The 23,162-nt window shown below is 54.5% G+C and overlaps 1 protein-coding gene across 2 annotated transcripts in view; it reads right to left on the bottom strand.

The window, feature by feature from the left end:
- Positions 1-23,162, bottom strand: part of GAS7 (growth arrest specific 7) — a 214,714-nt gene that overhangs the window by 40,033 nt on the left and 151,519 nt on the right. For both annotated transcript variants that reach the window (XM_039231485.1, XM_039231486.1), the window contains exons 4-6: positions 16,832-16,917; positions 7,584-7,637; positions 1,294-1,383 (exon numbers count right to left, since the gene is read on the bottom strand). In XM_039231485.1, coding sequence (XP_039087416.1) covers positions 1,294-1,383; positions 7,584-7,637; positions 16,832-16,917 — 230 coding nt within the window. The remainder of the gene's footprint in view (positions 1-1,293; positions 1,384-7,583; positions 7,638-16,831; positions 16,918-23,162) is intronic.

Here is a 23,162-nt window from a genome sequence, read left to right as displayed (position 1 = left end):
GGGCCCCCAGGTGCCCCCACACAATAGCTGAGTGTCTATAAGCTCAGCCACTTGTCCTCGAGTCTCCTGGGCCCCCGCACCTGCTGCTGCCCCCCGCCCTTGCCCGCTCACAGCCCTACCTGCGCGACGCTTCTAAACTAGATCCCATTGCATTCCCGCATCTTCCGACTGCAAACAGAATACAAACCAGCGAGCTCCCAGCGCCTACGGAGCGTACGCTCCGTCCCCTGCTCACTGTGAGTCACCTCTGAGCTCAGCCCCTCAGGCCTCTGATGCCCCCCCAGAGCCCTCCCCACGATGTCTGACACCCCTGCATGGACCTCCAGCATCTGGAAGAAACACAGCTGGGTCAAGAGGACTCACTGGGTGTCTTCGAGTGCAAGTGACTCGTTAACAGAACAGAAGCACTTTTGTCTAGTGCTGGGTTATTAGCAAATCTAAAAAAGGGTAGTCATCCATTCCGCATGGTAGTGAAACAGTTATTTATTCTGTTTACTTACTGTTCCTCAGGGTCTCTGCAAACGGTTTCATTTTTTCCCCAAAGCGTACACTTGAGTGGTTTTTAACAAGGTCACCAGGTTGGGCACCCGTCACCACCACGCGAATCCAGAAGGGGCCCATCTCGGTGTCAAAGTCCTTGCTGACTTTCAGATGCAAATGCCGACTATTCCCAGGGTGTCTGGGCAGGTGGGCTTCGCATTTGTCAAAAGGTATTTATTTAATTGTGGAGAAAATACACTTCGCATAAAATTTCCCACCTTCCCGTTTTTAAGCATGCCGCTCGGTGGCTTCAAGTCCATGGTCCCACGCGACCATCAGCAGCGTCCTTCTCCAGAACCTTTTTCTTACCTTGCAAAACTGAAACTCCGTACTCAGTAAATGGGATGCAAAAGTTCTAGAAGCACAGCTGCTCAAGGTGGAGCCCTCTACCAATCCCTGCCCTCGACCTCCTCATCACTGATGGAAGCAGGGAGGCCGCCCAGAGAGGCAGAACGTTTGCCCAAGGTGTCCAGCAAAGGCGTGACCCTCAGGTTTATGTGCATTCTGCCCAAGACTTTGCTTCCATGTGGCCCCGCAGGAAAATCCTGTGGATTCTCTGAGATTTATGGAAAGATCTGGACTCCCAAGAGGGGCTTAAATTCCTGCCTCGGATGCCAAATCTCCTGTTGAGACCTAAGGGGACCCTCTTCTTTGAGCTCGAGGCCCCTCATGCCCCTTCTGCGGGTCCACTCCTGATCTTTGCTGGGGGGGGAGGGGCAGTCACAGAGCGGGGGAAACCGAGGCACCACTTACCCAGAAGTAGTCACAATAGCTCCACTCCGTTGGTTTCAGCAGCTGCTGCTCTGGTATCGTGTCCGGATGAGGGAATGTCACGCAGTTTATCTGCAGGGCACAGGACGAGGGAGGAAGTGACTTGTCTGGAAGGCTGGGGGCCGCTGGGAAGGCCCTGAGCCCGGGACACAGCATTACAGATGTTCCCCTCGGGTGCCCGCTCGATAGAACGTGCATGGCGACCTTGGGAGGCTCGTGTTTTTTGAATGAACGGCACCCACGCCCGCCCCCGAGGGGCTGGAATCGGTCGGAACTCTCTGGAAGGCAGCGCGGTAACAGGACCCAAGAAAACCACACACAGCCTGAGCCTCCGACCCCGGGGCTGCTCATCAAAGACCACCCCCTACGGCTGGATCCGCATGTGTGTACACGGTGTGTCTGCCAGCACCCAAGTTTGCAGGAGCGAAAACACAACCGTGGGGCAGAGAGGCATCCGTGGGGTCTGCATCGAGAGCCCAAGACACCAGGAGAAAGTTCTTCCGCGCAGCTGCGGACGGGGCGCCGGGTGGGGAAGAAAAGCTCGAGGTGTGAGATGGCACTGAGAGTGTAATACCACTTGCACAGGAAGAAAGAGAGAAGAGAGAGAGGAAGAGAAAACACGCACACAGTTGGGTTATTCACGTACAGGATCCTTCTGGAAGCCGATAACCTCGCTTGCTTCCAGGGAAAGGAATTAATTCCGTGGCTGAGGGTCAGGGCAACAGGTTACCCCTACCCTGTGGGTTTTATTTCACCGTCTTTATTCCACGAACAAAGAGCGTGTGAAAGGATGGTCCGGGGTGCGTGCTCGGGGCTGGCTCCTGTCCAGGAGAGGGCAGCGCAGACATTCCTGCGCCGTCTCACACTCCTTCTGCCCGAGCTTGTCCTCCGCACCTGGCGGTTTTAGCGGCCCTCCCGCTGGGCCCGTTTCGAGCCCGGGATCCACTCCCCCGGGGCCCATTGCTTCCTGTCCCTCGTGGGAGCCTCGGCTGGAGCCTCGGGGAGGCAAGGGTCCGAGCCCCGCAGACTCTACCCACCCCCACCGCGGAGCCAGCAGGGGCTGTGGTGGGGAGCCGTCTGATGTTCAAGGTAAGGGCTGTGCAGAAAACCCAGGGGTCCTGGGGGCGCCCCCGGGGCAGGGGGGGGACTCAGTCGCTTAAGCTTCCAATTCCTGATCTCAGCTCAGGTCAGGATCTCACGGTTCATGCGTTCAAGGCCCATGTCAGGCTTTGCACTGACAGCATGGAGCCTGCTTGGGATTCTCGCTCTCCCTCTCTCTCTGACCCCGCCCTGCTTGCATTCTCTCTCTCAAAATAAATAAACTTCTAAAAAATTTTTTTCAAAAAGGAAAAGAAAACCCCAGGGTTCTGGACAGAGGCCATCAAGTCCAAAGCTGGGCGGCCGTGTGAACGAACAAGGTACAGGGACCACCTGCTCAGAAACTGCAGTGGGCGGGGGAGGGGGGAAGGGGGCAGCGGCCTTGGCTTTGGGAAGGGGCGGGGTCTGTGGAGATGCGTGTAACCAGCGGATCCCTCCTAGCTCTTGCGACTGTTGTCGAGTCAGCACGACAACACACAGCCTGAGCCTCCAGCATCCAGCCCGGTGTGCCGTCAGGTGATACGACTCCAGAGAAGCCGAAAACGGGGATTATTAGGCAAAGCGTCTCAATGCTTAAATGCTGGCAAGTGATTCAGAGTTAATGATTATGACAATAAGGACAAAGTCAACAAACCAATTCCTCTGCAAGCCCAGTGGGGCCCCCAGCGGCCCCCCAGCCATGTCCTCGGGTTCAGGGACTTGAGGGTGGCTGGAAATCCATCTAGAGTCCCCCACCCCTACCCCGTGCCCTCCGCCTCCCTGCTTCCAGGGGCAGAAGCTTTCCTTGTAATCCCAGGAGACGAGCTTGGGAGACGTCCCAGCCAAGGACAGGGAGCCCTGGTGGAAGGAACGGCCGAGATTCCTATTCTGAAGGAAAAGATCGAGTGGCAGGAATGAGCCAGAGAACCCCAGAGGCGAGGAGCACTGATTTCCGCCAAGGTCAAGGTGCAGGCTCGAGGGACCTGCTGGGGGGGGGGGGATTTCCACCCCCAGGTGTCACTGGCCTGCAGCTCCCTGCTGTAGGCGGTGAGGGAGGGCCGCCCTCTCAACGCCCAGCATCCAGCAACGGTCTCCCCAACCCTCTCTCCAGGCCGACGCTCAAGGCGAGTCCAGAGGGGAGTCTCCTTCCGGGGCGTCGACGACCCACTGCCGCGTGGGTCTCCGGTCAAATCACGGAAACGAGCGCTGGATCCCAAAGTTTCACACAGTCCTTACTTCATGTTCTGGCCATTCCTGTTTCCAAAGATAACTCGACCACGGGGCATCTTTATTTCGCTTAATAATGTGGTCCGTGAAAATTTCAACCAAATCTAATGACAAATTAGCGATGACGTCAGACTGGGCCTTAAGGATCACGGGGCTAGGGGGGCATGGAGGTGCCCGGAAGTGGACTCGAGTGTCTTCTCGGGTGCCCGGTCGGCGTCTGGAGGAGAGGGGTCCCACAAATGGCCCCATCACAACCACAGACGGGGAGCTGGCTGGGCTGGGGGAGGCGGGTGTTGTTCCCACCACTTTGTGAGGACAGACTGGTTGGGGGCCCCAGGGGGCCTGTCCCCACCTCTATCAACTCTGGTTTGCTGATGGCTGGCTCCCACCTGTCCAAGGTGGGGTTTCCCCAATGCTCACGGAGCCCCTGGTGGGCGACTGGAGAACTGCACCCCGCTGGCCTCCCCTCTCCTCCCCTCCCCCCACCCACCCCAGGAGGCCTCTGTGACCACCCGGAATCACAGGACAGCCCTTAGCCCGACCAGAGCCTTGCGTGCATTCCCAGGTCAGCATCTCAGCACCCCTGCCAGCTGGGTAACACGGGCCTCATTTTACATGAAGAAACAGGATCAGATATAAGAGTAAGTCCGAATCCGAGCTGGGCTGACCACAGGGCTCAAGTCCTCAGCCACAGAGCCGTGGGCGGGGGGGGGGGGGGCTTCCTCGTCCACTTCCCATGCAAGCGTCTGTCGAGTGGCTACTTTGTGCCACGCGCTCTGCTAGATCCTTCCAGCGCTTTGCACACGTGCATTTCTAATTGCACTTCTCATGACTGCTTAATTAGCATCTCTCTTCCCGCCGGAGGGTCTGCTCCATGAGAGGAGAGGAGGGAGACCCAGAGAGTTGTACTGGGGGAAAGGACCCGAGGTCTGAGGTTGAACCGCACAGGTGGGGACCATGCGAAGCAACTGGGGCAGGGGGCAGTCAGAACTGAGGCCGGACGCCGACCAGGGCCACCAGGGAGGCTCCCCAGCGACGAGTCCTCCTCCCAGCGCCTCCCGGGCACAGCCAGAGCCTGAAGGACATCTTCCTCCCAGCAAACGCGGGGGGACGTCCTAAGGAGCCACCTTCTGCTCTGATAAGAGCTAATAAAATGCCAGACCTTGTTCTGACTGCTTTACACGTACCGCCTCACTTAATCGTCACCCAGTACGGCGGGTGCTCTATTATCTCCATGCTTCAGAGCAGGAAACTGAGGCACAGAGAGGTTAGGTAAGTTATGAAACATCACACAGCTTGTGTGTGCCGGCGGAGTCACAGCCTGAAGTCGGTCGGTCTGGCTTTTAACTTAATTCTGTCGCACTACCTTCTATGGTCCGACCCAGGCAGGCGCTCAGCACGGAGTGCTGTTTGGGAGAAGTCCTGGGAGCCTCCCTCACCGCCGCTCCTCCTGAAATCACCATTCTCGATCGATCGCGCGGACAGCAACTCTTGTTTTCTCCAACCCTCAGATAAACAGAGTCACCCCCTCCCCTCCCCGCTGAACACAGGTCCGACCCTCACAAGGGGCTGATGCGAGGAGTCCCTGAGCACGTCACCCGCGGCCCCCAGTCCCGGCCCCACGCGGAGGCTGCAGTGCAGGGCAGACGCCACGGTCCCTCACCCGCCTATCTGGGCAGCTGGCTCTGACTCTGCTTCTGGAAGGAGGCTGACCTGGGAGGTGTGGACACGGAAAGGTCAGAGCCGAGGTCTGCGGAAGAGGAAAGATACGACCCAGACGAGGACCACGGGTGTGCCCAGAACCTTCTTTCCGGGGCAGGAGTGTGGCTGTGCTGTTTTCTTCTCTGTGATCGCCCAGATTCTGACACGTGTTTGCGCCGAGGGCCGCGAGCTGCCATTAGTGCCTGTCATTCCTCATCAAGCAATCCGTCTGCAGCTGGCCCTGCCCGAGGCTTGCCCCAGGCCACCAGCGGGGGGGGGGGGGGGGGGGGGGGGGGGTCACGGCTGGAATCTCAGAACCAAGCTCTATCCTGGCTCCTCGGCTCCCACGAAGACCCGGACCCGGATCCCGACCCGGACCCGCACGCACCACCTTTTGCTGCCAGGCCGGCATCTGGGTGAATCGCGGTTACGTGTCCGCTCCGTGGGATCCGCCCCGACACGGTGGGAGATTGCTCCCCCCGCCCCCACTTGCCAGCAGAGGTTTCCTGTACCCCGGGATCCGGGCCGCCCCCCTCCCCCCTCCCAGTGGCCCTGCGGGGTTACCCGTGAGCTCTGGAGGATCAGGGCCCAGAGGAAGGGCAGGGAGGGAGCAAGCACCGTATGGCACACAGGCCTTCGCCCGTCTCGGCCTGGACACAGGCGGGGCCACCCCGGCGGCAGACGTGGCTCTGCTCCTCGCCCCCGGCCAGTCCTTCCCCCCCTCAGCTTCTCCAGCAAACATTCCTGGAGGCTTAAGTGTTTCTTTAAAACCTCTGGGGGTGTTGGCTGGGGCCCCGGACCAGCCAGACTGTACATCCAGGAATCATTCGAGGAACCTGCATTTTAAGTAAGGTCCCCAGAGGCGTCGGCGGCCGACTGCACTTCGCAGGCTAGCTCGGAGAGGCAGCGATGTAGCAGATGTAGCAGTGGGAAGACTCGGGCTGGAGGGCGGTGAACAAGGTGTGCTGGAGAGGAGACCCCGGGCGAGGCCCCCAAGCGCTGGCTCAAAGCCCAAGCACAGCAGGTGGGTGACGGGGGCCCCACCCCGGGGCCTGAGACCATCCCCAGAGGGAGAGCTCAGGTCTCAAATCCCTATGCTTCCCAGTCGGGCAAAGTTTATGGCTTTGTGCCTCAGTTTTCTCATCTGTAAACAGGGTCGAGAAGGCAAGTGGACACTGAGCAGTTACTACGTGCCAGGCTCTGTTCTAAGTGGTTTCTGTGTACAGACTCGTTTTGTCCACACACGATCCCCATGGCACAGACACCCAGCATGTCCCATTGTGCAGATGTGGACACTGAGGCCCGAAGGGCAGAGATGCTGTCCCGGGCTGCCTGGCTTCAGAGCCCTCATTCACAAGCACCATACAACACTGGGTCTGTCCCCCACCCCTCACATGGCGAGTGGAGAGGAAATGAGCCGCTCAGAACACTGTTGGCGCATAATAAGCGCACACCAAAGTAGCAGCTATTGCTGTTTCTGAGGCCACTGGGCACCACACAGCCCTCTCGTTCTTCCAAAGCAGCACTCTGAGCAGCCCCCACCGGCCAGGGAAGGGGACCCACTCTGGGGGTCATCTCCGTGGGGGCGGCCAGAAGGGCTTGGAACAGTCCATGCCACACAGAGCCCGGGAGGGCAGGTCCCCATTCCCGGCTCCGTGGCACCCAGCGTCCAAATGGCAGACCCAAGACCACATTTTTCAGGTCTCCGCGACGTGTTTGCTCGCTTTCCCCCAACGCGGGGCTGGTGTGTGTGTGTGTGTGTGTGTGTGTGTAGGGGGTGCACGTGGGGGCTCGGCGGGCTTCTGGAAGAGCCCCAGGAGGTGGTCTGGCCACCCCAGGCGGGAGCCGCCTGCTCACGACAGGAACTCTATTCTTAGGATGCCTTCTCTTGTTTTCTTTTTTAACTTCGATACCTTCTAGAAGTCACCCTGCACAGAGCAAGCCCCTGTGGCTGTAATTTACATGTCATGTCGCTTGCGCGGAGCACAGGCCACCCCCTCCCACGCCCTCGTGCACGTGAATGTCCCCCGCCCGCCCCGCGCGAATGGCTTCTGCACGAATCCCACTCTGCCTGCATTGGGTCCGCATCCAGAGTGGTACCCAGAGGGGGGAAGGGTCGGGGTGGAGGTAGGGGAGGGTGGGGGGAGGCGGGGGGAATTTCGGCTGCATCGGAGCTCTGGGACTTCCACACCGTGGTCCACGTTGCCATGGCAACTGCCCGGAAAGCCCGGGCTCCGCTCTCACCCAACCTGCGGGGAGTCACTTACCGTGATGGTGTTTTCCTTGGTCTGCTTTTTGCCTGGTGATGAGGATCCCAGGTTCTGGGGAGAGAGGCGAGAGACATCATCAAAGCTGTTCTCCATCCTGGACGTTCGCGCTTTCTGTTTTCAGGCTCCCTGAAGGCGGGGGGGTGGGGGGGATGCGTGGAAGCCCCTTGCTGGGGAAGTTCGGGGGGACGCTCGAGCTCCCATTAACCCTTCAGTCACCATGTTCGGGAAGAGAGCAGGCAGGGGTGGCCCTGACCCCAAGATGCTCCGGGGCCCGGGCTTTGAAGGCAAATAGGAGGAAGCCTCCAGCACAGGGTCTGAGGGATCTGCTCCAAACCAGGTCCCCCTCCTCTTCTCCCAGTCCCTGATTCGGGGAGTTAACCCCTCAGCCGCCCTCTGCTGGTGAACTGTTCCTCGCGCCTGCCCGGGAACAGAGAGTTAAAGCAGGCCACCACCTCCATGACTTCTTATTCTGAATCCGACACAGCCAATCCTCAATCTGGTAATGTGCATGGCGGGGCGAGGGGGGCGGGCTCGGCCTCCTCCGTGGCGTGGGAGGCAGGAGGGACTTCTCAGCAGAGCCGAGCTGTGGCTTTTATTCATTCAGGCTTTGGATTGCTTTTCTAGGTCTTCCCGTGGCCGGCAAATGAACGACTGTCCCGAGCGCCTCAGTCTCCAGGGGCTCAGCACCTTGCCCTGGCCCTAGGATGAGGTGCCAAGGCACTGTGGTGGGGGTATTATATGCGTGATGTGGGACCCACAGCCTCCCTTCTCTGGTGAGACCGAAGGATGTGGTTGTCGAGACTTTCCTAGAAAAAACTCAGAGAGAGAGGCTTCTCCATCCAGCCTCGGGAGCAGCCCCCAATCCCGGGCCAGCAAAGCCCCAGACCACCAGCAATGAGAAGCACTGGGGGGGGAGGGGGGCAGTAGGGGTCAGCCCTGCCTCAATTTTCTATCTGCTCATCGCACAAGGCAGGGAGCTTGATGGGGCCCCTCTTTGTGGTTCCCTCATTTCTTTCCTCCCTTCCAGATCGACCCGGGCTGGTAAGGAAAGTCCGTTAATAGAAACTGATACACTCCGACTGTGTAGCTACATAAGGGGTTCTATAAACCATCCGTGTCACGGGCGAGGAGATAAACTCAGCAGCCCGGACACCCTGCCTGCCAAGGAACGGGACTTCTCTGAGCCTCGGCTGCACTGGCTGCTATCAACGTCCACAGGCTTTGGAGGGACTGGCTTTGGAGGGATTTGTGGCCAAATCGGGTCCCTGCCACACCTCCTGGGGCTGAGCCGGCAGCAATCAGTGGGCCAGCGCCTCTGAAGCAGAGCCGGGGGCCTCCCTTGGGGACACACTGATCTCCGTGGTGTCGTTCACCCAGGCCCCCACACGGCAGCCACGGCAGCCGCCCCAGACTTCGACGGACATTTCCAAAGCAACAACGCTTCACCTCCCCTGAACAATCCCAAGATACCAGTTGTACCCCAGGGCATTTGCCCAAACTGGGCCACCCGGGAGGAAGACAGAGGCCACGTGGCTGGACCTCAAATGCCACCAACCTCTGACAGGTGCAGAGAACTCTTGCAGATTCATCCGTGCAGCGGCACTGGTCAGACAAATCCAGCCAGGCACGCTCCCCGTGTGGACTCTCCCTGTCGTCGACACACATTGCCACCACGCTCCGAACCCCGCCCACCGGGCTGGGCAGCTAACGCACTAGCAACCAGTCTCCGTATCGATGCTGGATGGGGATTGGGCGGGGGGGGGGGGGGGGGGGGGGGGGGGGGGGGGGGGGGGGGGGGGGGGGGGGGGGGGGGGGTGGACTCAGAAGGAGGAAGGCACCAGCCTAGGCATCGGACGTACACACACCTGCCTAATCCTCAGTCTCTGCAAATTCAGAGGCACCGCCTCCATTGCACAGATGGGGATACTGAGGCTTGCGGCCTCTGTGGAATGAGGCTGGACACAGAGGTCGCCCTCCTCCCTGTAACTGGGGCCAGGACAGGAGCGCAAGTAATAGCACTGATGGTGGGGGCGGGGGCGGGGGGGGGGCCTTCCTGGAGGGCTCAGTCCCATCTGAGCTGAGCACGGGGATTCCAGGCAGCTCGGGCTCTGTGCCTGCTGCCGGTGGCCTGCGCCTACTGTCTCAATATCAGCTCCAAAGATATGCGTCATGTATATGCACTACATGTATACAGGCATATACATCCACACATCGCACACACACACCCCTGTAACTCGTCACAAAAGGGCCCAGAAGGAATGGCACCTCCCTCGCAGGGAGAAACCTACTAGCTAGAAGTGGTTTCTAAATACTGTCCCAGGGGCGCCTGGGTGGCTCAGTCGGTTAAGCGTCCAGCTTCTGCTCAGGTCATGATCTCACGGTTTGTGGGTTCGAGCCCCGCATCGTGCTCTGTGCTGACAGCTCAGAGCCTGGAGCCTGCTTCAGATTCTGTGTCCCCCTCTCTCTCTGCCCCTCCCCTGCTCATGCTGTGTGTGTGTGTGTGTGTGTGTGTGTGTCTCAGAAATAAATAAAACATTTTTTAAAAATCTAAATACTATTCCATACTAAAAGGAACCGCATCCCTTGGAGAAATGGCTCATTCCAGATGCCAGATAGATCTGGAACATTCTATTGTGCTGGGAGGTAAGAAACCGGGCAAAGAATGACGTGGTCTCTCTGAACGACCCGGTGCCAGCAGAGAGAGGCTCCAACAAGCCAAATTTGGGACAATTTGAGCATGATTGTGAATAATGACTGCAGATGAGTAACTTCAAAAGGCAGCGAAAGGAGGGGGAATGCAGGATGTTATTTTTTACAGAAGAATGCCCATAAAAATGGTTAAGGCATCAGAAAATTGCCATTTGCAAACCCCAAAGTCAAAATGGATTCCGGTCACGGTCACCAGGGATGCTGAAGCACTGAGTGAAAAGACCGAAAGAACCCTTATTCCCCCCCCAACCCCCCCCCCCGATTACTGGCTAATTAGAAAGGGAAAAGATGCCCTTGCAAAGGGGCCATCGCGTTAACCGGGAGCTCAAACTCTGCATCGCTGGTCGGGTGCTAACCCGGGAAGCCCCAGGACATAGAAATCTTTGCCGGAACGCTAGCCCTGAGCCTAAGCACAAGAAAACAAGTGGACCTGCATGCGGGTCACTCTTTAACTGACCTGGACTCTTCCCAAAAAGAACCACCAAGATAGAAGAACACGTGTGGGTAAGGCGGCCTAGAGTAAAGGAAGCTAAAGCCATAGAGGAGATGAAATGGGAGCTCCCTACGATGGAATACTATGTGGCCACGAAAAAGGAACACCGTGTAACTACACTTGCAATGTTCATGGACCTTGACACATTGTTGTCAGTGAAAGAAGCCGGACACACAAGACACCAGAGGGTGCCATTCCACTTCTGTGAGATGCCAGCAGAAAGAGGCTAATCTATGGAGACAGGCAGAAAGCAGATTAGCGGGTGTGCCCAAGACTTTGGGGGATTCTTCGCCACCTGACGCAAGAGCTCTAAAACGGATGTTAATGATGGTCATGCAATATTGTTCATTATAAATGGCTGCGTGAATTACATCTCAATAAAGCCAAGAGAGAGAGGGAGAGAGTAAAAAGATACAGCAACCAATGTATCCACCTGTAAAAGGGGAATGGACTTGATACTCGGGAGAAAGGCAGCAATATTAGACACCATGCGGACTCATGTGGAGTCTGAATATGAATGATGTATTTTATTTTATTTTTTTTATTTTTTTTTTTTTATTATTTATTTCTAGGAGAGAGAGAGAGACAGCGTGAGCAGGGGAGGGTCAGAGAGAGAGAGAGACAGAGAATCTGAAGCAGGTCCAGGCTCTGAGCTGGCAGTCAGCACAGAGCCCAACGCGGGGCTCGAACCCACGAACCGCGAGATCATGACCTAAGCGAAAGTCGGACGCTTAACCGACTAAGCCACCCAGGCGCCCCTTGAATATGAATGATGTATTTTAGATGATGGAACCGACTTAACTCCTAAGGAGGCTAATGATATTGAGGTCATGTCTTCTCCTACAGAGATACCATCTGAAATGTTCCCAGTAAGTCAGGAATTTGCTTTAAAATAATCCGGGGGTGGGCAAGGGTGGGGGGTCAGGGGTAAGAACGGGACTATGAATGAAACAAGATGGGTCGAGTAATTTCGGCAGTTAAATGGCTGGTCCGTGGTACTTTATTAGAATATTCCTTCTACTTTTCTAAATGTTTGCCAGTGTCCATAATAAAAGCGTTTCATCATTTTTGTGAAGTTTACTTATTTTGAGAGAAAGAGCGAGCGTGAGCAGGGGAGGAGCAGAGAGAGAGAGAGAGAGAGAGAGAGAGAATCCCAAGCAGGCTCAGCGCTGTCAGTACAGAGACCAACACAGGGCTCGATCCCACGAACCGCGAGATGGTGACCTGAGCTGAAATCAAAGGTCGACGCTTAACCGACTGAGCCACCCAGGGGCCCCAATAAAAGTTTGTTGCTGCTGTTGTTCTTTAAATGTCTTTTGCCTATGATTCTAGAAAGTTCCTCTCCTTTTTGAAGCGTCCCTCCCCAGCCTGGTGTCCTGCTCTCTCGCCCGGGCCACTCTGCTGTTACTATGCGCGGAGGACCCACAGGGGTGGCAGCCCGCAAACAGAGAGCTGGGTGCACTGCTTTGCACTTCCCCACCTGACATGCAAGCCCAGGCTTTGCACGCCTTCTGACCCTGTCTCCCAGCCCCGGGACCCAGAACGAAGCCTCTCGATGGCATCCTTGTACTATTAGAATAAACCCACACTCCTCACAATAGGCCTATGCAGACCCGGACAGCCCACCTTCCTCGCTCCTGACACCCGCTGACCCATAAACCACAGCCCTCTCTCCGTCGCTGCGGCTTCTCTCCTCCTTCCCCCGCTGGGCACCCACATGTGCCGTTCCCTCCACCCGGAAGGCTGTTCCCTGCCACCGCCCTGTGCCAAGCTAAAGCCTCACTCATTTGTCCAGTCTCGGCATATATACCTTTTCCTAGGAGGCCCGACACTGACATGTCCACCATCGCCCACCGCCACCGGCCAGGTCCCCAGAACACACGTTTATCTCCTGCCTTCTCGGGCCGGGCCGGGCAGGGCTCTGTCCGCCTGCAGGTCAGTGCCTTGGCTGAGGAGGAGACGCCCAGTGTGCAACAGGGGCTACTGGACTGAAGGGGAGAGCCCCTGGGGAGATGGGTCTATCTCCAACTCCCTTCTCCAAGGGGACCCTTCAGTTTCCAAGCCCTCGGTCCCACCCCCTGTCCCCTCTCCTGGGTCTTCCTGGGGGACATTCACGGGAAGCCAGGGCAACTTTGATCATCAAAGGGCCTGGGCTCTGGGGGGTGGGAACAGATCCCTTGCCTGACCCCCACCCCACGGGCACAGGGATCAGAGAGGGCGGGCAGGCAGGGGGCAGACCAGGCTGTGCTTCCTTCCGCAAAGGCCAGCAAGACTATCAGCCTCTGACGCCCCAGCCCCCAGTCAGGTGGACCCCATTTATCCAATATCCAGGCAGCCCACCCCAAGGCTGCAGGACCAGAATCCTCCACTGGGTGGCGCCAGATCACCACCACCTGTGCCCAGCCATCTGGTCTCCCGGGGCTGGGGGAGGGCCAGGCAGAGGCCCTGGGCGGCTGCAGGCACCTAGCCAGCTTCAGTCCTGCCCAGGGCGACAGGGCACGGTGGGGACACACTCCCCACCCCCAACATTCTAATCTCCCTGATTCGCCTGCCTAAGGAGGAGCAGAGAACAGAAAAACCACGCAGGGCTTTGAGCAAACCTTGAGCAAGCTGCTTGGCCCACCCCCCACCCCCACGCCCCCACCGGGATCTCCAATGGTCCTGCGTTCACTGGCTCATTCATTCATTCTCCAGGTATTACTAAGTCATAACTGCTATTCATTATAATCCACAGCCCGGGACCGTGTGAGTAACACTTTGTGAGTGAGAGAGGCCGTGTAGACTTTGGGGAGGGCCTGCTGTAAACACTAAAGCTTCTGATCCTCTGTCCGTGATTGGCCCCGAGCACCTTTGTGGAAACCTAACTCCACACCTTCAGGAATCCTTCCACGACCTAAAAAAAACAACACGCTACCTTCCGGTCCTGGGAAGTGGTGAACCACTATGCCTTCGTGCTCTCCGTGCACTGCATTATTTATTTTTGCTACTTAAAATTTTTTTTTAACTTTACTTTTGAGAGAGAGAGAGCGCGAGTGAAAGTGAGTGTGGGCAGGCGGAGAGGGAGAGGGAGAGAGAGTCCCAGACATGGGACTCGCTCTCATGAACCACGAGATCACGACCTGAGCCGAAATCAAGAGTCAGATGCTTAACTGACTAAATCCCCTCCCTTCCCCGGGCGCCCCTATTTTTGTTACTTTGATGATACATCAGCTCTCAACGTTGCCATCCAGAAAGAAAACACTCAATTCCCACCTGCCCTTCAGCACCCACTGCTTGACCCCGCCTGGGGCTCCAGGGCTGACCTGCCCAGCGCCCCAATACTGCTCGTTGCATCTGCCTTCCATTCAAGTAAAATGTGTTCATTTCAGGAAATGTGAAAAATACTGTTAAGGCGTCAAGAAAATAAAAAGCACCTCAGGCCAAACTTTCTGAACTTCAACACCGTGTGGATTTTCTAACTGTATAATTCTTTTTCTTTTTTTTTTTTTAACTTTTTAAAATTTATCTTGAGAGATAGCATGTATGTGCATGCACAAGTGGGAGAGGGGCAGAGAGAGGGGAAGAGAGAATTCCAAGCAGGCCCCGGGCTCTGAGCTGTGAGCACAGAGCTCGAACTTGTGAACTGCGAGATCATGACCTGAGTTGAAGTCAGATGCTTAACTGACTGAGCCACCCAGCGCCCCCCCTTTTTTTAATGTTTTTATTTTTATTTTCGAGAGAGAGAAGGAGAGAGTAAGAGCCAGGGAGTGGCAGAGAGAGAGAGAGAGAGAGGAAGACAAAGAATCCGAAACAGGCTCCAGGCTCTGAGCTGTCAGCACAGAGCCTGATACGGGGCTCGAACTCATGAACCGTGAGATCATGACCTGAGCCGAAGTCGGACGCTTAAGTGACTGAGCCACCTAGGTGCCCCCCCAGGGGACCCTTTAAAAATTTTTTTTTAATGTTTATTTTTGAGAGGTGTGCATGCCTTTTTTCCAACTATCATATTATGTTCTCCTGAATCATGAAATATTCTTTAGAAAAGGGCTTTTGCAAGTCTGTGCGACACAGCAGCCTGGCTGGATATTCTGAGCCCAAATCCACTTTACTCCTCCCCTGTCTAGGTTGGGTCTGACGCCACGGTGCCGTAAATGACTCTTTGCACATGAATCAGGATCCCTGGATGTGCTCCGTGCACAGATACTGGAGGGGAAATTCCTGGGTCAAAAATCTGCTTCTGAGAAGCTTATATCCGTATACGTTGAAAAACAAAAAGGCTTCGTACTAATAAGTTCACTGTACTTGGGGGTGGGGAGAACTGTGCTCTGTTAGAGAACGAAGCAAGAATGATTGGAAAGGGAGGGAGTGTTTTCAAGACTCTTCTTGATGATGCTCAGGCCACGAGCTCTCTCTGTTCTGTGACAGTGCAGCGGACCAGAGGCTGAAGTCTTCAGAAAACACAAGAGTCAGGTGGTAAATCAAGTTCAACCCAAATTGATAGCGGCGGCGCTGGAAAGGCAGTCTGGAGGCTCAGCAGAAAACACACAAAGCCAGGGCTGTGGGTGACGTGTGCTAAGAGCAGGGGAGCAAAGGGGACGGACACGGACACGGACACACACACACACACACACACACACACACACATACACACATACTGTGCGCTACTGACTATGCCCAGGTCCTCGCTGCTGAAAGCACAGTCCCCTGGTCTACATCCAAGGACTGGTTAGAAACGCAGAACCGCAGGGTCCCTCCTAGACCTTCTGAATCAGAATCTGTTTTTAAATGTTTATTCATTTTTGAGAGCGAGAGAGAGGCAGAGCGGGAGGCAGGGGAAGGGCAGAGAGAGAGAGTGAGACATAGAATCTGAAGCAGGCTCCAGGCTCTGAGCTGTCAGCACAGAGCCCGACGTGGGGCTCGAATCCACAGACCGTGAGATCACGCCCTGATCCGAATTCGGACACTTAACTGACGGAGCCCCACGGGCGCCCCAGAATCTACATTTTTAACAAGAGGCCTGGGTGATGAGGAAGTCCATCAAAAGGTAAGAAGCCTCGGCCCACAGGGATGTCCAAATTCTCCTCCAGGGCATTAGCAGAACTAAACCCCGGGCCCAGAGCTCCGTCTAAGACAACTGAGTTTGCAAACACGAACACTCCTGCCCGCAGTTAGCCGAGCGTCACAGTCTGGCCGTCCACAGCGACAGACCATAAGGCCCTGCTTCGACATGGCACCCGCTGCTGTGGGTAAGCGCCTGTTGTTATCCTGAGCACCAGCCAGTACCACCCTCACCGTCACCCCGGCCAGCAGAGCAGTTCCTGGAAAGGACCGGCGGAGTCCGCAGCCCTCATCCACAACACCTCCTGGATAGAACTTACGCACAGACTAAAATAAGCTGGTCCTTCGTTCCTCAGACACGGCTTAGCACAAACTAGAAACACCACGGGCCTCGGCTTCAGAGCCCAGTCCGATCATTTAGCAACTGTGTCACCGCACGAGGCACCTAGGCGGTCTAGGACTCGGTGGCCTCACCTGTGACACTGGAAAGGTACGGACGCGCGTTTGTACAAGTCATCACAACAGATGCAGTGGAGAAGCCGGGATGGGAAGAAGCCGTTCTTCCCCCATTTCCCCCCATCGTGTTGTGGTCTCTGTGTTAGGTTATTAAATAGGAGAAAATATTTCACACGGGGGTGGGAAGGGGTGTACAGATGAAGGAGAATCGCCCGGCCCCGTCCATACTCTCAAAGTGATGGAAGAACCTTGAGTCTGTGTATCAGGAACCCAGACGGAAGGGTGGAGCCCTCTGCCTTACCTATGGTTGACGATCCACCCACATCACCCGACTCCAACCACCTGCAACTTGTAGAGAAAACCAGCAAAGCAAGATCACCCGCTTTCCTCCGGTCGTGGTTTGTGGGCGTGACCCAGACAGAGCGACCACCTTTTACTCGGGGCAGAACGGGGCTCCCAGGACCCAGACGCCCCCAATGTGCCATCTTAACGACACCACCCTGGGCCTGTGTGACTGCCTCCCCCTACCCCCCGTCACAGCACCCCTTACCTGGGAATCACCGGTGGATTTTCGGACGCTCATGTGGGCAGTCTCGGGCGGGTGCGCGGGGGTCCCTGCCGCGTGGTATCCATTCACTGCGGGAGAGAAACAGTGCTCAGAAGCCGATGTCGTGCACGGCTGGGACCCTCTCTCAGGATCTTACCATTATCGCGGAGCTGGAAACGCCTGGCACGCATCTCTCCGATCCCCGGCTCCCAATTACGGAACTCTTGGTGGGGGGCCCCATTTCTTTCTGAGCCAGAGGGGAATGTGCTTAAATGGGAGGTGGGGTCACTCTAGTCTAACAGCCATCACCGAGAATGCCACAGGGGTTGCGGCCATGAGCGCTGATCAAGGGTCCAGCCTCTTTCCACAGAGTCAGGTGGCCCGTCCACCAACTGCCTGCGGTTCATAGTTCTGTGACCCTATGGAGTTCGAGGAGCCTCACTCAGCTTCTGGATCTGTGAAATGGGGACAGTTCTCTCCAATACCCAAACCTACCCTGTTGGCATGAAAATCAAATGAGACATGGGGCGCCTGGGTGGCTAAGTCGGTTAGGCGTCCGACTTCGGCTCAGGTCATGACCTCGTGGTTTCTGGGTTCGAGCCCCGCGTCGGACTCTGTGCTGACAGCTCAGAGCCTGGAGCCTGTTTCAGATTCTGTGTCTCTCTCTCTGCCTCTCCCCTGCTCATGCTCGCTCTTGCTCTCGCTCTCTCTCAAATATGAATAAACATTTGCAAAGTATTTTTAAAAAATCAAATGCGACAGTACTTGCTAAAAGGGGCTGTGAGTTATGAAGTAACTTACGAAAAGGACAGAGGGGTAGATGGAGAGAGGACAGGTTACCGCCTCTGTTCCCGAATCCTTTCACCTCGAACCCCAGCCTGTGTGATGTCTGGAGACCAGACAAACCTTCCTTATGTCCAGGCTTGGAGGAGGCGACACAACACACATACTGTGCGGGTCGAGCCAAAGATGTACGAAGCCCATGGTTCTTACAGAGAGAGCCCTGTGGCGCGTCCAGAAGCAAGAGAGACTGGCTGAAAGCCCCTAACGCCTACTGATTTGCTGGAAGCAAGCAATGGGGTGACGAAGGCCACCCCAAGCAGGACCTTTTTCACGCTGGGGAGGTCTCCCATTCTCCATCATTTGCAGGGGAAAAAATCCCAAACCCGTGCCCCACTGCGAGCAGAAACACAGAGCACTGGGCAGACCCCTGTGGACAGCTGGGCTTCTCCCGGGTCTGCAGGGTGGTCTGATCCTCTGGAAGAATGCTGGCCAGACACAGGAAGGCTACTGAAAACTGGGCACGGAGCTGGCCCTCAGGCGGGTGGCTTGGGGAAGCAAGAAACAGATTACCCCACATGGCCAGAGACAGCCCTGCTCTGCTCGCATGCCCCTCGGCAGCTGGTTACATGCTGATACTATCCATGAGTCCCTAGCATTAAGGGGGGGGGCGGGGCTTCTGAGAGCATCAGAGGATGTAGGGGGTGGGCTGGGGGTGCTCTGAGAGCATCAGAGGATGTGGGGGGGCGGTCAAGGAGAAACCACTCAAGTTGGCATAAGCTATGCCAAGAAGGGCCCTACCCTGAAAAATACAACGTGCACTGAAGGCATAACATTTGAGAACTGTTATTTATCACACAGCACAGGACTAAAATGGATAAAACTCACATGGAGGAGAATCTAAAGACAGCAGGTGAGAACCGTAGTAGTGTGCCGCTTTCCGGCTGAATGAACTAGATATTAAACATCATCCGCTACAAAGAAAGATACCGTCTTTTGCCAACAAGTCACGGAAATTTAGGGGAAAAAAAAAGACTGGGGCATATTTAAGCTACAAATAAAGCATCAATAAATCACAAAAGCCATAATGAACGCTGGCCACATTCTTTGACTAGAAAGCAGTAAAAGCAGATAGTAACAAAAGAACAAATATCAAAGTTCCCCATCCGTCCAACTCCCAAACACTTGGAAATTTAAGATAATGCCTTGCTGGGGCACCTGGGTGGCTCAGTTGATTAAGCACTTGACTAAACCTCAGGTCACAATCTCACAGTCTGTGGATTTGAGCCCCCATGTCGGGCTCTGTGCTGAATGCTCAGAGCCTGGAGCCTGCTTCGAATTCTGCGTCTCCCTCTCTCTCTGCCCTTCCCTGGCTCACATACTCTCTGTCTCTCTCTCTAAGATAAATAAACATTTAAAATAGTAATAATAATAAAAAGAAAATGCTCTCCTAATCCCAGATCAAAGAAGAATTTAAAACAGTAATTATACAATATTTAGAAAATAATGAAGGAGGGCCGCCTGGGTGGCTTAGTCGGTTAAGCGTCCGACTTTCGCTTGGGTCATGATCTCGCGGTTCGTGGGTTCGAGCCCCGCGTCGGGCTCTGTGCTGACTGCCAGCTCAGAGCCTGGAGCCTGTTTCAGAGTCTGTGACTCCCTCTCTCTCTCTGACCCTCCCCTGCTCATGCTCTCTCTCTCTCTCCTAGAAATAAATAAAAAATATTTAGAAAAAGAATTAAAAAAAACTTTTAAAAGCCAGTAAAATACACCAAAAGAAAAAAATGAGAAGGGGGTATAAATATGGCAGTTGAAATGACCTGGTTAGGAAGCAGGATCACATTTGCCATTCAGGCAAGTTCTCTTTGTGTGCAGCCGGGGGAGGAATCTCAACAATAAAAAAACAGGTCAACTCATCTAATTTGAGACAGAGAGAGTGCACGAATGCTCAGAGTGTGGAATTAGAAAGAAAACATAAGCAGATCTTGTAAAAGATTTTTTTTTATAAATCCAAGAGCATATAATTTGTAATTATGCGCTAATAATAATATTTACATGACCTTCCATGAGATCAAAATGATCAAAAATGGTTTCAAAGGACCCTAGAAACACCAAAATGAGTAAAACCTTTGAAAAACAACCTCCCTCCAAAAGGCACTGGACCCAGATGGTTTTACAGGCAAATGCACTCAAACGCTCAACAAAGAAAAACCTAGACATAAGCTATAGCCAGGTTTGGAAACACAGGGCAAATTTTGCAAGTTATTAAACAAAGACAGCATTACCCTGACCCTCAGATCTACCAAAGACAACAAAAGAGCTGAACCACAGTTCAGTTTGACTACGAACACGAACTACGTATATTCTTACCTGAGCAGGTCTTAGCCTGGAACCAGTTACCAGCTCTGATGATGTTGGGTCCCTCTATGCCAAGGCTGTCCCTCGCTCCTGGAGGGCAGGGGCTGCCCTTCTGACCCCCACCCAGCCCCCTCACTGCACCTAAAAGTGTGCCCTCAGGACACGCCTGTCTGTCTTCCGCTTCCAGCATCCGCCAGGCGCCCCGCCCGCCACACTCCTGCCAGTCAGGAACTGCCTAACGCAGGGGCACTGTGCCCCTAATCCATTCTCTTGTTCTCACTTCGGTTCTGAGCTGTCAGCTGCTGGCTAATTACTCCCCGTGTCAAAACAATTACTGGGAAAGAAAAAATAATTTTCCATCCAACCATTTCTCTCCATCCGGCAGCTCTGCCCTGATCTGGTCTTGCCGGGTTTCAGTCCACCAGTCCCAGGCACACTCAGAAAAGCGCTCGGTGGATATCTGAACGGCTCTGGCTTCCCCACGAAGGTTCCTGATTATTCCCAGTCCTCTGGGCTCTCAGCTTACCAAGGGTTAGAGGCCAGACGTGGGTGCTTTTGAGGCCTCCAGCCTCCGGGTGGCAGGGGGAGTGGGTGGAATAAAATAAAATTGGTCAATGATCACTCCTAACCAGAAGGAACAGAATGCATTCCGGGGATAGAAGAAACAAAGTGAAATGCCCATTTCAGCTGTTTTTAAGAGAAGAAAAAGGGAACAGAAAGCTCTTACGTAGTAACTTTCATAACTTCCACCACAAATATAAATGCACACATGCACACATTTCATCCCTTGCTGTGGGCAGTTAAACAGACAAAGAGAAGGGGTCTTGAGAGATGCATGATGAGAAAAGGGGACAGGTGTCTGGGTGGAAAGGGAAAGAAGAAGGCCTTCAGGGGCAGGGGAGATGAAGCGGGTAAAAACGGAAAGGAGAGCCAGAGTTGTGGAGGGAGGACAAGCAAGAGAGAAGAGTCAGCAACATCTGTTGCCCAGAATCCACAGGGCCGGTAGCTCTGCTTCCCCTCCAGCTCCAATCCCAGCAGAGATGGTTTCCTCCCGTGGCCCCCGCGGTTCCCTACGGGACCCCAAAGAGTAGACTTAACCCTTTCAAAGGAGAAAATCAACCCTGGACAGCGCCCCTTCTAACCTCCCTTCTTTCTGGAACAAACACCTAACTTCTTCCAAGCATAAGGAACCCAAGAGCCCCGAGGTCCTATGCCTGACACCCACCCCTCTTGACCCCCCTCCCAGGGTCAACATGGCGGAACACAGCGTTTCCCCAGGCCCGCAATACGCGACACCAGTTCTGCGGCGTGTTTGTTCTAAATATAAAGCAGTGGAAGGAAACCGTAGGGTCTCACAGTCCAAAGAGTTTTAGGACAAGTGGCCCCCAGTGTTCACTGCTTCATGACTGGAGGCCTGTTTAAATACAGGCACACCTCAGACATACTGCAGGTTGGGTTCCAAACCATCACAATAACCACATGTCACCGTAACACGGGTCAAACGCATGTTTTCGTTTTTCAGATGCACATGAAATTTATATTTACACCCTACTCTATTGAGTGCACAAGAGCATTATGTCTAAGAAAACCACACTGTACATACTTAATTTAAAAATATTTTATGGCGGAGCGCCTGGGTGGCTCAGTCAGTGAAGCATCTGAGGTCAGCTCAGGTCATGATCTTGAGGTTCGTTGAGTCTGGGCCTCGAGTCGGGCTCTGTGTGCTAACAGCTCGGAGCCTGGAGCTGCTTCGGGTTCTGTGACTCCCTTCTTTCCCTCTTCCCTCCCCCACTCACTCTCTCTCTCTCTCTCAAAAATAAGTAACATTAAAAAATATTTTTAAATTACTTTCTTGCTAAGAAACATTAGCCATCATCTGAGCTCTCAGCGAATCCTCAGCTTTGTGCTGGTGGAAGCTCTTTCCCTCAGTGTTGATGGCCACGGACTGGTCAGGGTGGTGGCTGGGGGGACGGTGGCAATTTCTTAGCATAAGACAACTGTAAAGTTTGCTACCTCAATGGACTCTTTCTTTTCATGAACAATCTGTCTGTAGCAGGTGATGCTGTTTGCGAGCATCTGACCCACAGAAGAACTTTAAAATTTTTTTTTTCAATGTTTTATTTATTTCTGAGAGAGAGAGAGAGAGAGAGCACGAGAGAGAGTGTGCATGAGCGGGGGCGGGGAGGGGGGTCAGAGAGAGAGGGAGACACAGAATCTAAAACAGCCTCCAGGCTCTGAACTAGCTGTCAGCACAGAGCCCGACGCGGGGCTTGAACCCATGAACCGTGAGATCATGACCTGAGCCGAAGTCGGACGCTTAACCGACTGCACCTCCCAGGCACCGCTGAAGAACTTCTCAAAAGCAGAGTCAGTCCTCTCTAACCCGGCTGCCTTATCAGCTAAGTTCATGGAATATTCTCAATCCTTTGTTGCCATGCCATCTTATCTTCACAGCATCTTCACCAGGACGGGATTTCATCTCAAGAAACTACTTCCTTGGCTCATCCATGAGAAGCAACTCCTTAGCCAATGAAGTTTCATCATGAGATGGTAGCCATTCGGCCCCATCTTTGGGCCCCACTTCAGATTCTAGCTCTCTCGTTTCCACCACATCTGCAGTGACTTCCTCCGCACAAGTCTTGAACCCCTCAATGTCCTTCAGGAAGGTTGGAATCAACTTCCTCCAAACTCCTGTTCATATTGATATTTTGACCTCTTTCCATGAATCATGAATGTTCTTAACGGCACTTAGAATGGTGGATTCTTTCTGGAAGGTTTTCAATTTACTCTGCCCAGATCCATTGGAGGAATCACTACCTATGGCAGCTAGAACCTCCCAAAACGTATCTTTTAAATAAGACTTGGAAGTCAAAATGGCTCCCTGACCCATGGGCTGCAAAGTAGATGTTGCATCAGTGGGCCTGAAAACAACATGCGTCTCACTGTCCATCTCCATCAGAGCTCTCAGGCGAATAGGTGTATTGTCAATGAATAGTAATATTTTGAAAAGAATCCTTTTTTTCCCTCAGCAGTGGGTCTCAACAGTAAAATACTCAGTAAACCAGGTTGTAAACAGATGTGCGGTCACACAGGCTATACTGTCCCACCGAGAGAGGCCAGACAAGAGTAGAGTTAGCATTGTCCCGAAGGGCCCTAGGATTTCTGGAATGGCCAACGGGCATTGGCTTCACCTTGAAGT

Source organism: Hyaena hyaena, unplaced genomic scaffold (assembly GCF_003009895.1).
Source record: "Hyaena hyaena isolate Hyena2069 unplaced genomic scaffold, ASM300989v1 scaffold_58, whole genome shotgun sequence".
Taxonomy (NCBI): Eukaryota; Metazoa; Chordata; class Mammalia; order Carnivora; family Hyaenidae; genus Hyaena; species Hyaena hyaena.
Note: the sequence above shows the minus strand (reverse complement) of the source record. Positions and strands in the feature narration are given on the sequence as shown.